This window comes from Thunnus thynnus, chromosome 9 (assembly GCF_963924715.1).
Source record: "Thunnus thynnus chromosome 9, fThuThy2.1, whole genome shotgun sequence".
Taxonomy (NCBI): domain Eukaryota; kingdom Metazoa; phylum Chordata; class Actinopteri; order Scombriformes; family Scombridae; genus Thunnus; species Thunnus thynnus.
This window is the reverse complement of record NC_089525.1, coordinates 17151733-17168987: the sequence shown is the minus strand read 5'-3', so window position 1 is coordinate 17168987 and position 17255 is coordinate 17151733. Positions and strand designations below refer to the sequence as shown.

The 17255-nt window shown below is 38.2% G+C and overlaps 1 protein-coding gene across 2 annotated transcripts in view; it reads left to right on the top strand.

Annotated features, from left to right (window-relative positions):
- The window catches only part of LOC137189428 (protein diaphanous homolog 1), a 47142-nt gene that overhangs the window by 9577 nt on the left and 20310 nt on the right, over window positions 1–17255 (top strand). Inside the window, exon 2 of one of the 2 annotated variants that reach the window (XM_067599286.1) lies at window positions 16936–16962. The exons of the other annotated variant lie outside the window; for it this stretch is intronic. Coding sequence (XP_067455387.1) covers window positions 16936–16962 — 27 coding nt within the window. The remainder of the gene's footprint in view (window positions 1–16935; window positions 16963–17255) is intronic. 2 annotated transcript variants of the gene reach the window in all.

Genomic DNA, 17255 nt, shown 5'->3' with positions numbered 1-17255 from the left:
CTCTACTGGATTACTGTGTCGTAAAATGGCATGCAATTAATGAAAAAATGATGCTGTGTGGTGGAAAAAGTGTTTTACCTTTAGTGAGTTCTGTGACATTTTATGATTTAGGCTACACCTAGCCTAAGGTCATGTGTGTAACTATTTAGTTGTTATTTAGAGTCATGTTGTAACTTATCTCTGTGGTGCAACGGCTTTCTGATCTGTGCAGCTCGTTTGTAATTTACTGCTGGCTTTAATGTCTCAGTAGCATTTTGATATCTTGACAATGCCATAGCACAGATTCACTGTAAACAGTAAGCTTTACACTATATTCAGTGAGTGATAGTAGTGGTGTAATGGCATGTGGCAAGGTGTGTGTGTGTGTGTGTGTGTGTGTGTGTGAGAAATGCTGCCCTGTATTTGTTTGGATCAGGTGGCCCATTTTTACACATTAAAACCTTAAAAAGACATGCAGTTACATTGATCACTGTCTCACCTTTACCACATGTGAATAGTGGTGCGTATGATTACTTGCACTCTGTCTTTGTAACAACAGTTCTGTTGCAAGCAGTCAGCTGGGTAGACAGACCTTTAGACTGATCCTCATCGATAAGAATGCTTTTGACTGTTTGTTACCTATGTTGTCTGTGGGGGGGTTTAGTTAGGATTATAGCTCAGCCCTCCTTTGTGACTCTCCCCAGTTCCCCCCTGACAGATTACAGCTAATCTCAGACTGCTCTGTGTATCTCAACACCATGACTGTAAACAGCACGGGCCTACCTGCCACTCTCACAAGTGTGTGGAGGATTGAGGTCTATGCCTATTACTCTGAGCGGAGCAAGACGTTAAGACAGTCAAGGATGTGGAAGCAATTTAGCTGCTTGACACACATGCGCACCCTGCCGTGTCTTGGCGAGGAGTATAGGAAACTAAGCATATCCTGAAATCTATCATTACGTCAAATAATAATCACAAAGGCTTTAGTACCCATGCACAGTCACAAACAAGTGGAGCGAACATGGGGCTGTGTTAGACAACAGGCAATATCGTCTACTATTTAATATGGATAAATCTCAAATATATTTTAGTGATGTTTCAGTTTCTCTTTTTAACAGAGCTTTGCTGCTTTGTACAGTTTTTTTCATGAACACATTTTAATATTTTAGTGCACATTCATCCATAACACTTCATGACTGACTGGTCTACTGCCAGAATTGGCTTGGATAGATTAACTTGGCCAAATATCACTGTCATTTTGACAGAATACAGGATTTTCCATGGATCAGCATTCAGTAACAGGTATGGATGGGGGAAGTGTAGGAAATGTAAAACATTTTTGGGGGACAACTTTTGTCCTCACTGTCTAAAAAAACTGGGGCATTTACAACATTTTGGGGCACTTTTAAAAAATAGTAATTAGTGCATAAAGTTTCTGTTTTTAATGTGAAATGAGCCCAGATTAAAATGCACACAGTAATCACCACCTTTTGTAACCACAACCACCTCAGTAAACACCGTCTCATTTGTAATAATTGTCTACATTTTCTAACTACAATAATAAGCACATGAAAAGCAAAACAGTGCAAGCCTCTTCCCTTTCAACAACTAGGATTTTATTTAGGAAGAACCTTCAGTATAATCCATTAGATGACAGTATAAGATGATAATCAGGAGATCATCTCAATATTTAATGGGCTCAATCTAATTAGAAAAGTTCTGGTTGGGGGGATAATGTCATATTCAGGTCTCCTACAAGTCAAAACCAGTTTGACTTCAATGATTTCATCATTGTGAGTCTAATGTGTTGCATGCCACAGCCTCAGGTGTTTAACAGAATTACAGACTAGTAGCTACAGGTACGAGTGTAATATTCCTTATTTATTGATGTAGTTCTGGAAATAACTTCAGTTGAACTCTTTAGCATGTTTTATTTCATCCCCAAAGGTATCTCTGCTGATGTTTTGAGCATGGATGAAATAACATCATAGACTCAACTATCCAGCACTGCGTCATTGGTTAGTAGACTGAAAAAATACATTCTAGATTTGGGACTAAAAAGCTTACTTCACTTAGTGCATTGAGCTCAGCAACGTAAGTCAATGGTACTAATCACCCCACCAGTCAGCAAGACCCACATGTAAGCTGTCACATAAATGTTATCAAGCCAACTCGCTAACACTAATGTTAGCTAACGCGCCAGACCAAACACATTTTAAAGTCTCTAGCATTAGTGCTAATGTTACTTACTATAAGCAAATCGATGATGCTTGCTTGTTTGATGACTATGAGCTGAATGCTCTTTAACCTGTTTGCTTCCTTTAACAAAGTCGTGATTAGCTTCTAGCTGTCCAAGGCTGTGTTTGAGTGGGTGAACCCTGCACGCCTTACAGTAGAGGAGAGTTGACTTATACACCTCTTCAACAACAAGCCAGTCTATTTTACATTTTCCAATTGTAGAAGTGGCAACTTTCTTTGCTGTCTTATTTGCTGGGGGTGGTGTTGGTGACAGCCCAGGATTTGGGATGCTTTCTCTGGTAACAGTAGGAGCTTTTTTAATGAGGTACCGGTCCATCGCAGCAGCCAACTTCACTGCAGGTGCAGGATTGCCTGTCATCTGCCAGGTATCGTAACAGCAGCATAGTGTGAACAACAGCACTGTTTGTGTGAATGTGTGTTTGACACTGAAATATAAATTAAATTAATTGAATGAAAATAAAATGATGGCTTAATGTAGGATTAGGATATTGGCCTGAACTAGATATATAAAATTATTTTTTTCGAAATCTTGGGGACAATTTTTGCCTCTTAATCACAGTTTTTAGGGGCATTATGAGATTTCTTGGGGCATTTTTGCCCTTACCCCCCGTTAATTTCCAAAGGTGGATGGAGGCTGAGACACCATTGTTATGTGAATCTGTCACCTGCACTGATGATGATATTCTTGAGAATATACTGACAACAAAGCTATTGGAAATTCAAAATAAGAGTAGAAAACACCAATGAATGAGAATAACATTTGGTTACTCTTGGTGTCCATTTTGAATCTTTAAGTGTCCTGTTTGTATATTTGCTCAGAGTGTCTATGAAAACACTGTACAGACAAAGTCGATGGAATTAATGCTGTGGAAAGCATATGGAAAATGGAAATGAGCCACTGTAATGTAAGTCTAGGTAGTTATTTTGTTTTGACCCCCCTTTTTTTACCCAGTCTTTGTTCGACAGTCCACATCCCTGGTTGTTATTTGAATATTGGCTTGTATTAACCTTAATTAGTCATTCTCATCAGCATGGGATTAAGGGGTTTTAACTTCTGCTTGAGCAGATAGTGAAGAAGTGAAGGTGTGTGTATGTATGTATGTGTGTGTGTGTCTGTTACAGTGGACTGAGTATCTAAGGGTGAGGTAGGTGAGATAGAGCAAATTGGAGGTACAAGTTTGAGGTTTGTATACAGTGTCTAAACTTGTGTGTGTGTGTGAGGGATGTGGCTACATACTGTGCTGGTGGATGCTTGACTCTGCTTTTGTTTAGACAGTGTTGGTGAGTGGAGGAGTTTAATTGCGTCTTGTGGCAGTTTCATCACGTCTACCGCTTTTGGCATTAGTCGTTATTCAAATGACTCTGAAGGCCTTACATTCTACCACCAGAGTTTCTTTTTATCTGTACTGAAATGACTGTTAGAAGGGCGAAGTAGACTGAGGTTATGAAATGTGCAGTCATGAAACAAATCAGCCTGCAAAGGTGAAGTCTGTTTCGAGGCGTTGCAGCATTGGGCTAGGTGACAGCACTGGCAGTGAACCAGTGGAAAACTTTATTAGTGCAAAGCAGAAATTGTACTGGCAGGGAACATAAAACTGGCCCCAAGTACCACAAATTAAAAGGAGACCTAAAGAATAAGGCACCCAGTGTAATCCTGATATCTTAAACTTTTTGCATCTTGTGTTGATATTTCAGGAGATGTATACATGTTGCACTCTGGTGTTGCAGTTATGGTAAGACAATGCCTGCAAAGTGCTTTTGACTGTCATGATTGTCTATGAATCAAAAAAAATGGCCAATGGAATATGATTTGTGAATATGAAATGCAGAGTTATTTAGTAAATGATATCTGAGATTTGGCAGTGTTGACTCCTGGCTTGATGCCACTTGTGAATGCCACAGATAACACGGCCTATTTCAAGTTTCTTTGTTGTTGGTGATGATGGGTGGCTCTGTGTAAAGGCCAGTTTGTGGTTGTTGCATTCATCCAAGCAAGCTGTAAGTATTGACAAAGCTTTAGGGAGCTGCTAGTAAAACAAATGTTGATATTGCATGGAGATGAAGGTGAGAGTTGGGAGTTGACTGTAACATTTTAGTGCTTCTTTTGTTTTGTTTTTTTCGTTGTTGTGTGACCCATATAAACATAGACCCTCCCCCTATTTTCCCTCTCTCACTTACTGAGGGCAGAATTGAATTGTGTTCTATTAGTGTTGGTGACTCAGATCCACTTCCTTTAAATATCCCCTACTGCTTCTGTGAAACCCTTCATCAAATCCCACTCCTCTCCAAATTATAGACTTAGTCTTAGTCTTGTGTTGTTTAATGTGCCCTCTCCCCATTGTTTTCTACTCACAGCTTTGTGTCGTTGTTGGTGTGTGACGTTTTCATCTTTGCGTGTTGTTATGTTTGTGCGTGTGTTTGTGTGTTTATTTATTTGTTTGCCTGTCTCCTTGGTTTTGCCCTCCCACAAGCACTCACTCCAGGGTGAGTGCTATTACCTAAAAGTTATCAGGATTTATTATATTATTGGACAATTATATCTGTATATCACAATATATACTGTGATGGAAGTAAAATTTCTGTTAATTTTCTTCATATACAACATTTTGTGACCAGTAGATGAATCACTTCCAAGGCTTGCATTGGCATAAAAACCCATCAGTACAAAACTTAGGGAAGATTTCGAGATCTTTTAGTCAACCAACCAAAAATTTTGCTCTTTGATTAAAAAAAACCACATAAGGTACAAGACTGCAGCTATCACTGCTGCAAGAACCATCTAGTCAGTCAAGTAAGATATTACACTTTTTAGAAAATAATGAGTTAGTTGCAGCCCTAGTTGACAGGTTCAGAACCTGTTGCCATGCAGTGCACGGAAAATGACTCCACATCCTGTCTGTTGTCATGGTACTGGTTGTTAAGGGAACAACTAATTAAGAACAGTCTGTTTAATAACAAAATGGGTGATAGGCAGGGGAATGCAACCCAATATATATTTTATTTTTTTAGGCCTCTTAAAACATATTTTGTGATGCTCCATATGGAATCATACACTATGTAAATGTCTGTTACAGTGTCTCAAGTGAGATATGCTGGAGAACTCTCAGTGATGTGTTGATGTGTTTTGGAAGTAGTTTTTCAGGTTGGAGTCTGGCTACATGACAGAAAGATCACTTGCATACAATGCAGTTGGACAGCTCGTAGTGTTTAAGCAAAACTTGCTCTCACTGTGTGCATTGCCACACACACGGTGTGTTTTCTAGAAATGTGTTGGTTTGTGGCCGGTTGAGGGAAGGGAAGGGGGGCAGCATGTTTGGGGTGTGGAAGGTTAGGTTATTTATCTTATAGCTGACACACATACTTTGTACTCAGATCTAGAAAAAAAAAACTATTTGTATGGTTTTGCTTGCAGCCAATCACCGCAAGCGTTATTCAATTTAATGTGATGTGTGATTAGCCCACTACCGCAGCAGCTACTACCTATACAGTCTGTGATGATGATACTTCATTGGACAGTTTTTTATGTGTTATTTAATAAATATTTGTGCAAAAATAATTTTGGCCATTTTACACAACTCAATGCTTCCATTCACATGATGGGTATTGAATGAGCCTTTCCAAATACTTAACTTCAATTAAAAAAAAAAAAAAAAAAAAAGCCACCAGAATAATTTGAAATATGCTATAAAATTGACTTTTTTTGTCACATTGTGGTTTTAACTAATAATTGATAAAGTTTGATTAAGATTAATTTCCACATTTGAAATATTTGTGCCATGCTGTGATGTGAGCCAGTGATGTGTGTGTGTGTGTAAAATGCAAATGGATTTTCATAAGTACACACTTGATATTGTGAAAAGTTTTGCATAACTGGTTTGATGTTTTGGAGGTTTGAGGTTTGCCCACATCGCTTGCTTGCAGGTTGCTTCACAATTTGATCTCTTTATTAGTGCTTTTAATTACTGAATGTATTAAACATCAATTAATTAATAAATTATAACCATTTCCAAGGCCCTTGAAATCCTTTTTATAGGACACAGTGGGAATGCATACAATTAGGTCATTCAACACCATGCCATGGCTACAGCATGCTATATAGAGCTAGTGGAAAAAGGGTATAATGTACTTGTAGGAGGACAGCTGTCTAAATAGCAGAGAATTAGTTTGTGGAACCAAGACGTGATGTATTTAGGTCAATCAGCTGTTATAAAAAGAAATTTTCACTAAGGGCACAACAGCCAGTTTGGGACTTGCATTAATTAACTGAATGTTATTCATTTGACATTTTATTGATGTTTGAATATTAAGATTTGTTCTGTCAGAATCAGAAGATGATAGGGAAGCGTACAAAGGGACAGACAAGGCAACAGTGGCCTCCCTTGTTTTAAATGGGGGTGGTTGGCTTTTGTTTCTCCATTAATGACAGTAAAGCAAGGACGAGGAGCAGTCATGCAGCAAACATGCCCCACTTGGACGAGCATAGAATCGTAATGTCTCTCACACAGTCAGTCAGTGTACTCAAATGCACCTTGAGTCAGTTGGTCAATGAGGTGTATAGTTACAATAAAAAGTACAGCTTAGAGATCTGATGTGAAAGAATTGGAAAGAGTACAATTTGACATGGGGAAGTGAGTGGAGACTCTGATCTGTGAGAGTCTGTCCTCAGCCTTGATAAAAATAATTTGTTTACTGTTTTTGGACTGTTTATTTTTGCCTCTTTCTTTTGCTCTCTCTTGCTCTTTTTGCCTGTGTTTGTGTTTCTTTTTGTCCCAGTTTGGTTTGATCATTAGGAGTTCAACGTAACCTAGCATGTGCCAACATGCAGGGTTCCTCCGAAACAGTGACTTCATTACCATACACTGTTCTCTTGGCTCAAATGAGCAGTTGTGATATAACTTTTCAGGATCTCATAACCTTTTGAGCTTGAAGATGTCAGTAAAACAAGGCTTTTCAGCTTAGGGCAAAGTTAGCTCTAAAGAATGTGAGGGAGAGTTTTAACTTGGGACACTGTTAATCAGACATCTTTTTGTGTTACGTCAGGGTTGTTGGTAATTTCCTGCTTAGGCTGTATGAATAGAAAACTTTTCAGTTGTGTCTGGGTGTGCCTGTACAAACGCTGCTTCCCCTTCTGTTATATCAGTACACTTAGCAAGTAGCCATGGAAACACTGTAAGCAATAACTTGGCGTGGTCAAGATGAGACACACACACACACTGTACAAACTTCACACTGCACCAACACACCCTTCTCACTCACAGATATTCCCCTTCCCCACCCATCTCTCTTTCCCAGGCCTATCCACATAGTATTAATATCCAGAACTATTACAACCCTAATACCATATTTTGCTCATTACAAATAACAGAACATAAATATGAGTGCAGTAACTTTACTCTCTCTCTCTCTGTTTTCTCTCTATTTCTATAAATAGCCCATGCAGTCTAAAGACCATGCTCTAGACAATTAATATGCAGGACAAAAGGTTTTACGTATGGTGAGAGCCTACATATATCACAAGTGTGTGAATAGAAAGAGTGACACAATACACCACAAAGGTCAATGGCTGATCCCTGGCTAGGACAAGTCATTTCTTTCATTACTGGACAATGAATGTTTATGTTTGAGGGTACATAATTAGGAACAAGTGAACCTACTGGCAAGTTTGAGACACAGTCAAAATCATCCAAATCTGTTGCACTAATAGACCGGGCTTGACACAAATTCTTGCCTGGCAATTACTGATAAGTGAATCATGTTGACAAAACAAAAATTAATTATTCATTCACTTGATTCATTTTAACACTGTTGATTGCTAAGTCATTCTGTCAGTGCTTCATTACTTCGCTGATAGTGTACCATCCAGTGGCTTTAATCCGAGTTTGTTCAAAAAAAATGTGAATGCCCCCCAACTGTATTATTGATCGGCATCATGGCAGATCTCTTGTTCATGCCATTGCTGTATAGGCCTATATGATTCATAGAAAGCTGTTGTCTGCTGGATATATTTAGAACTAAAACAAACTTTTCTTGCATTTTTCAGTAATATGTAAACTGAATAGTTTCATTTTGTGATAATAAATATTTAAAAAGCTGTTTGGAAACAGCAGTATTTGGATCAGCCCTAGATGGAAGATAATACAGGATATACGATTGACATGATACAATAATGATGGAAAGATGTTTACTTAATTTATAAATGTAACCCTAAGGCAAATGGTAAGGCGGGTCACATCCTTGTCACATTTACAATATCTGTCAGAAAAATCTGATTTTCCATATTGTGCAGCCCTGCCATCAACCTAGTGTGTCTCAGTTTTGAATGATCATCTGACAGAAATGTGGATGCTTCACTCGTTTGCTTGTCCTCACTCTGCTTTTTGCCAGTGTGTGTTTACTTAGTTTTAATTCTTGTTCTGATTTACATAATGTCTCTCACACTGAGGAACTGTAATAAAATATGTAATCACAGTTAAGTGCAGCCATGCACACATCAGCGACAGTATGTGATTGGCTTATTATATCGCTGTCACAAGCCAGATGCACAATGTCAAAAATGAACTTTTTGATTTTTTTTATCTTCCAAATTAATAAATTGCCTTTTTGTGTCAAATTTACATTGGTTTCATTACATTGACATAAAGGTAGGGTCAGTGATTCTGGAGAAAGATTGTTCAATACATTTTTTGTCAAATTTAGCGAATATCTCCTCATAGTCCGCTAGCAGTCTGTTTTGTGTGTGTGAGCTGAATAAAAATCCTCTGTAAATGAGCAATAAACAAAGTGGCTCAGAGCAAGTCACTAGGGCTGTAGTCAACTGAAGTCGTACATAATCTTCAACTAATTGATTAGTTGCGGGGGGTTGTATGTAACGGGACAGAGTGCACAGTGAACTCCACAGTCACACATTAGTTTGGGCGAGTTCAAAGTTGTGAAAATAATGGGGGTGTTTTGAATGCACCCCAGTTTTCAGGGAATTTGTTAGTCTGTCCCTCCCGCCGCAGGAAATAATGGATTAATCCTGGAAGGCTACTGATGTAGCACTTTTCTCCTTATGAAAGTAACACGGCAATTATTCGACCAATGAGAATTTGGTTGGACGAGAGCATATCGACCAACTAATCGACCAGCCAATCAGCAACAGGGGGCATTTGTGGTTGTGCACAAGTAAGGGGGAAGTCATCAGAGCAGCTGTCTCTGTGAAGACATGACGGTCAACTGTCTCTAGCACCCGTTGAATGGTTGGGGAGGGCTGGTGAACTAGAGAGAGAGGTGTGTCCAATTCACACAGAAAGTGTTTTCTCACGGAAGAGATACACTTCCATTTTATTAAATGTATCAATCCACAATGAATCCGAGACAGCCTCACAGAGACCCCCTGCGATTTTTTTACGCTCCGAATCTGTTTCTGTTATATATAGTGAAACATAATCTAAGCAGATAGCTGTTTAAATCGGCTGAGTTTCTGAAGGAGCATGAAGGGAGGGGTGTTTTTGTTTGGGTGTTTGTTCCAATATCAACAATCTTTCTCTTGAATGACTGACTCTACCTTTCAATAAGGTATTATGTTGAATACAACTTAAAGAGGAGGCCAGAACAAATTTTTGGTATTTTAAAAAAAAAAAAAAAATTCATAATGCCAAAATGAGCAACATCTGCTGATCCAGATTTTCATTTTGCCATTCTGTACGGCTAACAAAAACTAAGAATGCAAGATAGTTTGTTCTTTTATTATACAACTATTTTAGTACAAACATTTGCCCACCAGCGTGGTGGATAGCCTTCCAAGATTTATTGTATTTGGTGCTTTGCAGGTGTTAACTTTGGACCCTGCAGATGCATCTGCTGATTTGTGTTCTCTTCAGCTTTGTGGTCTTGGATACAGACAGAGAGACAGAGCCCATTCCCTATCTTCCTTTATTTTTGCTGCTGCCTTCATGGCTGTGTAATTATGCTCCCTTTGTAACACTTATGAGTATGTGTTTGTGGGTGCATTGTAAAGAGCTTTGCATAGAGGCACTGCAGGGAGTTTGTCCTTCATAGAAAATTGTGAAACAGCAATCAGTGCACCAATCTTTATTTCTTACTTTTGTAACTATCCCCTAACTTGCAACTGTAAAATTCCATTTGCAGTTTCAATTTTTGAGTACACCTTTCTAGAGACTTGTACGCATTACATTTCTTACTTTATTTTCTTCAGTTGAGCCCAAATTAAAACATCTCCTGCTATTTGTGTTTCTTGACAGCAGACAGCTGGCTAGCTAGCATTAGCTACCTGTCAGATAGACTGAATGAAAGTAGAATCTGCACATTTTTCAGTCAGTTCTTGTTGCTACACCTCTTGTAAACAGGTAACACTTCATCAACAAACACAAATCGAGCCCTCGGATCAGTTTACAGTGACTTTTTCAGTCTGTCCTCATGGATAAAGTCACTAGGCGATAGCCAGAGCCAGCTAGCCATCTGGAGTTCTCATATAGTGCAACTATTCATGTTACAGTTTATGCTACTATTGTGGCTGAAGATAGCTAATGTTGCCAGCTATTATCAATGTTACTTTTTGACTAAAAGTAACGTTTTTATTACAGAAAATATTACACCCTCCTTATAAGTAGGCCGTTACTGGCTGCCTCAGTCATGTCCACTGGACTGGACCTGCTGTGAGCCATTAAGTCAGGGAAAAAAGAAACAGAAAGGTAAAGGTTTTTGTGTGAAAAATAACAGACTGTACTTGCATTGCTGCTCTTGTTGCCGAACTGTCCATCATCTTCTTTCTCACTCACTGTTCCAACCTGGCTGGTCTCTCTCATCCTTTGTGTGTGTCTGATAAAACAGCTCCACAGATTTTACACCTGCTCTCCCCAGACATTAAATTTCAAACGCAGTTTCCTCTGCCCCAGTGGTCAGTCTGCAGTGACAAATCATTTGCCATGGCTATTTGTATGAATTTCCATTTCCTCCTCGCATATTTTGTGCTCTAAAGAGGAATCCCTTGAAATACATATTGCATGAGACCAAACATGCTATTTTCAGCAATGCTGCTTTTCTTCCATTTCACAGGTGCAAAACCTCAGTATGGTCCTTTCGTAAAAATGTACAGACACAGTTTGGCTGTTTAGCGCCAATAAAAAGGGCAGCAAATCCACAGTAAATATCCCCCTTTGTCTTGTTCTTTGGTACATGTCCATATTAAAACATGGGCACTTTGTAAAAGTGGTTTACCTTGGTGGGGTGTTAGTGGCTTGATGTTCACCCAGACTGTAGTAAGAGGGGGCCTGTCATATGCACCACTTCATCTAATCAGCCACAATGGGCTGATTAGATGAATCAGCTCATTTAGCTGACAGTCTGTGCTTGGGTAGCCTTCTGAATCATAATTAAGGAGTTTTGAGAGTTTAGTGATTGGTCAGAATTAGAGAAAAGCCTTCTGAGCTGTAGTGAAGGGGAGCTCTCATCATTGATTAATGTTTTCACTTTTCTGAAATTTTGATTTGATTGTTTGGTCTATAGAATCACAAAATAGTGATAAATGCCCGTCACAGTCTAAGGAGATGTCGTCAAATATGCTAGAACAGTCCTGAAACGTATTTGGTTTATGATACAGTAAACAGTCAAAAAACAAACAAAACATAATCAAAAACTAATTGTCTAATTGTCAAATGTGAGAAGCTGGATTGGAATTGGAATGGATTTGATTCATTATCAAAGTAACGTTGATTAATTTTCTGTTGTGACCATTCATTTAGGGTTGGTATCATTAGGATTATATCAATACTGCTACTCTTATCGATACACTTATGGGTACTTTTTTATCACTGTGCAAAAATAAATAAATTAACGAATTTTGAAAATGATTATAATTTATTTATATAACAAAATATTGTTTCTGGAGTAAGAACAGCAATGTTTACAGCAGCATAGTCACTGTGTTTACTAAATATCTCCCTAGGAACATGTCTAAAATCTCAGCGAAGGAAATCCCCTTTGACAGAAATAGAGATGCAGCTATCCAATACGCTGGGTTTGTGGCTTTTTATTGCCTCAGCAATCCTTTGCCTCATGTTCACTTATAAGAAAAAATGATTCTCCAAAGTTACATGCAGTGAGGTATACAGATATGAAATTTTGGAAAATAAAGTACTGTTATTTGACCTGTACTGTGTATCAGCAGATATCAGTAGAAATCTGTATCAGGAGAGAAACAGTTGAATGAGTGCATCCAGAGACATAAAACAGCCAATAACAAGGCCAATGGCAGACTGCATAATGTAATGGTAACTAAATGGTCTATTCTGCCTGAATATTTGGCCATTCAGATACCATGAGTAACATCTAACAATAAGTCAATGGAGCTTTTGTTTTTTCAGTTTTGTCTGTTGTAATGTCTGTTGTAATGGAAGACTTCTGTTCATTGCACTGAATAATTAGAGTATTTCATACTAAATTTTGCATTCATTGCCATATTGTGATATACTTTTTTTTTTATTTTTAAAATTTCGTATTAATATTGTGGTATTGAATTCAGCCATATCGCCCAACCATATACATAACTAATACTTGGATCATTATCTGGCATCGCATTCACTTAACAGAGTACTTGGTACGCAGAGTAGTTCTACAGTTGTTTCTGAATTACTTTTATGGTTCTATTCAGACAGAGAGACAGTACTTATAGGCCCAGTTGACAATCGTGGCTCTAACACTGTACTTGAGTTTGTCTATGAGTGCATACTTCTTAACTGTACTCGTGGATCGAAAAACAGAACTTAACCGTTTGTGAAATTCAAGAATGGTTTTTGTCTCTTCCTGTCCCGTCTAACTCTATCACTTTCATACTGAGAAACTTGTATCCAGCTTCTCGTGCGATTACCCAGAATCCACTGTGCTTGTCAGCTGTGTGTTTCCGTTTTGTGGGCACCACTACATTTGTGTGTGTGTGTGTGTTTTTTTTCTGCCCTTGTGCACATGGGTTTAGGGTCTGTTCTTTAAAGTCAGCTGTGTAAGCGGAAGCATCCTCATCGTAACTGCTCTCCCCATGATCAAAGGGCCTTATTTCTCTTTCTCTTTCTTCTTCCTCTCCTCCTCTCTACCTCTTATTCTCCTGCTACAGAACAATGTCCAATTGTACTAAAGGGACATCCCACCATCACTGTAGTTGTACAGATATTCCTTGACAAGGGCATAGAAAGTATTAATAACTTCACCAAGGTTGTTATAAAATTTTTACAATAAAGATTTCTAAAAATATTTCCAAACGTCTTTCAGTAGGTGTTTATTTTGCAGGGCCAGTTGCTTACATCCTACATGTGGGTTTTGGTTTAAATCCTAATTAAATTCTATTTGAAAGCAGCAGGCCTTTTGATTGATTGGGGGGAAAAAAGAAAAGGAAAAAAAAAGCACAATTATTGGAACGAAAGCCTGCTGACTGGCAAACTCTCAGGTCCTAAAGAGCAACACATTGACAGTGTGTGCATCAGTTGTAAGGCAAATCCTAGAGAAAGCTTGATAACCAATGTTTTCTTTTTGATACTACAGTATTGAGTATCTGCCACCAGTAGATAGTTGAAGCCCTGATGTCACGTCTGGGCTAGCAACTGTTCAACTAGCTTATGTAAATCTCTTTGACCACTTCATTCATCTGTCTTTCTGAATGGACAATGTGTGCACCTGGGGTTTACGCTCAATACAGACAATTTGGCATCAACTGCAGCACTTACTTTTAGAAACCTTGGTGATTTTAACAAAGTGCAGAACAATTAGAGAACAATTACTTTGTGAACATACAAAAAACTACAGCTCATGAAAATTGAGCAGTGTGGACACTTTTGTCATTGTATCGTGGTTGCATCACTATTCATAGTAATCACCAACACTGTCTTATAAAGTTATTTTTCCCACTTTTTCAGTGTAATTACAGGTGTTGAAAAAAACTGCCACACCATTCTTTGTCTTGTTGTTATTGCAGACATGTCTTAACTCATTATGGCCCCTTGACTTACCCATGGACTCACCTCTTCTGTAGAGCCGTGAAATTTAACCTGATGGTCTAGGGCTCGAGGGAAATGGTGTTCGTTAAAGACAACTAAAAACAAAAATACAAACAACGATGTTTAACCAAAACAGTTATATCAGTGTTTCCCCTAGAATTTTTTTCAGGCCTGGTGGTACGCACCAAAAAAACCCTAAAGAGACGAGGTGCACAGGATGGCATATTCGCACAGTCGGCTTCGGTCAGGTGGCGCAGCAGGCGGTCTGCAATTTCTATTTGCATTCAAATTTTTGTTTGCTCAGTATATTAAAGACTTAAAACAAAGTGATCACAAGGAGAGGATGACTTAATGAGCTGCATTTATTGCATAAAAATAAGCTGCCCCTGTCACTTCTCCCACTTCTGGAACAGTGCCGTACAGAGGCTCCCAAACACATATGATTATTGATTTTCAAATGAATGGATATTTGGCATTGTTTTTGGCAGTAAAAAAGATATTTTTGGCCTGGTGGGGGTTCTCATTGGTCTGGTGGCCCATCAGACCTGTACAATTATAGGGGAAACACTGTATATAGTTATATTATATATAATAATTACTTACTTACTCCTGAATTAGACCCAGAAAATTCTGGTTTCGTTTCGGCTCTCTATACACATCTAACTATAGATTGTCCCTCTTTGGTATTTTATAACTTTATATTTATAAGTTATTGAAGAAGCAGTGTCATGTTCTTGTCAGCGTCTTTAAAATGACTTATCTTTGCACTATAATTGTTTGAGTTTTTCATGCATTTAACATTTCAGTTGCCATAAAACTGAGTCTTAACAGTGTCCTGTCAGACAGTCTGAGCTCCTGCTTGGTATTTTTCTTGATGTGATCCTCTAGGATTCTGATGTGAGTCAGAGATATACTAGTAATTAGACTTTTTGATGTTTTGTGTTCCCTATGGAACTTTTTATGGCACGTGTGAACATTGTTGTAAGCTGTTCTTCTGTTGACATTGGGTTTCGTAGGGTGACATTGGTGGATGTAGCCTGACACCTAGTAGCCAGTAGTAGTAGTACATGTGCATTCACACCAGCACAGTCAACAAGAGACAAAGGGATTGTAACAATATGCGTTGGGATAGATTTTTCTGTTATTTTGCTCTCCAGCATATCAAGATACATAGATTATATGGGACATTAAAGTGCAAAACCAGCAACCAGCCATTTTAATTTAGGGCTGAGAAACAATGAGCAAGAGAAATGTCAGGTTCACAATCACAGCCGTAAATAAATGCAGCTTTCACTAGAATTAAAAAACACAGAATGGAAGATATGGAAGGTAGATACCAAAGTCACTAAGTATATTGCTGGGCAGATGGTGTCACTTTAACTGTTGAAAATCTATCACAATGTTGGTCACAATACAGCATGAACTAATATAGGCTATGTGTGGATTAATTTGGCACAATGCTTTTGATCTGGTTTTACAAAAGCAAATTGTCTTAATTTACTACATTTTAAAAACCTACAGCTACTATTTGTATTGTTTCAACCATTACTTTTTCTTCATTCAAATTTTATTCAAAAGATATTGAAGAATCAAATCAAACTGCAGCTGTTCATAACACAGTACCTGATACATGAGATGAAAAAGCAGCAATATAGGAAGAACCTATTTTTGTGACAAATTCAAAAAGACAGCTAATGGAAAGAAAGCCGTAGAAGTGTTTATGTACCAAAACAGATTGCTGAATACCACAAGGCTTGTGAAATATAAAGTGTAGATTTTATATACAAGCTGCGCCAAACCTAGAGAGGCTTGTGCACCTCCCTACCTGGGCTTTATCTAGTAATGAGAAGTGAAATATCTGGGAATACCACTGCATTTAGTCTGTGTTTATATGTCCTTAAATGAGAAGACTTAAAGAAGAACTTGATCTGTGTTTGACCTTGTTAACCTTTAAGGTTACATCCTATTTGATGTCAGAGCAGTGGGTGTTTTTTCCAGAGTAATCCTTCCTGTGTCCTTGTTGGCATGGTATACCACTTGGAGGTTCATTGTACCTTTTGCAGTCCTTTGTCAAATACATGGGAAACAGCTTGCCAGACTAAAATTTGAACATTAGGAAAATTTTCAATCAAGAACAAAATGTTGATATTGCCCTACTTAAGTGATAAAATTCACTTTGAGTGAATTTTTGTCCCCTCTCCTTTGTGATATGAATCATCAAATCAACATTTTGATATTATATGCACTTCATGGACCATGCCAGGGCATATGTTCAATTAGAGAGTGATACTACTGACAATGGGTATCCTGTGAGGACATTATCATGTGTAGCCTGACACCTAGTGGCCAATACATACAAGTGTTTATCAGATATAATGGTGCCTCTTTCCCCTCTAATAATATATTGATACTTTTCTGTCCCTCTTTTGACCACTGATGACTGTTTACTTGTTACTAATAGATCACACCTGTAATAACTGCCTTCTAGATGTCTTGCATACCTTAACTTAGAGTTTCTTTACTTAGATTTAGATGTATTAGTTCTTTATAGATGTGTATGAATGATTTGACTTGAATTACAACAACTTGAAAACAGTGATTTGTTTTACAGCATGTTTCCCTCTGTCCTGCTGTAAATCTGTCCTGCTGTCTGTTTGGTTTTTCTTACCCTTCCGTGCCAATTTTCTCCTTTTCATCTGTTCATCCTATATAGACATTCAAACGGCTGATTCCTGACGAGGTAGGTTTGTTATTGCTTGCCACTGTCACCCTTGTGCTTGACTCATCCATCTGTGACTGTGGTCTTTGATAAAAACCAGCTCACCATTATCCATTTAATGTCATGTCACTGTCTGTCACAAAAACCTAACCCACCATAACACACGTTTTGTTAAGTATCTGTGTTTTGTCTTGTGCCGTGCTCACATTGAATGTGCATGCTTTGAAGATGCACACTGACAACATGAAATGCTTGGCATGTAAACTAGTGATACCTTCATGTGCCTTCAGTGACAAGAGGATGCTAAAATAATA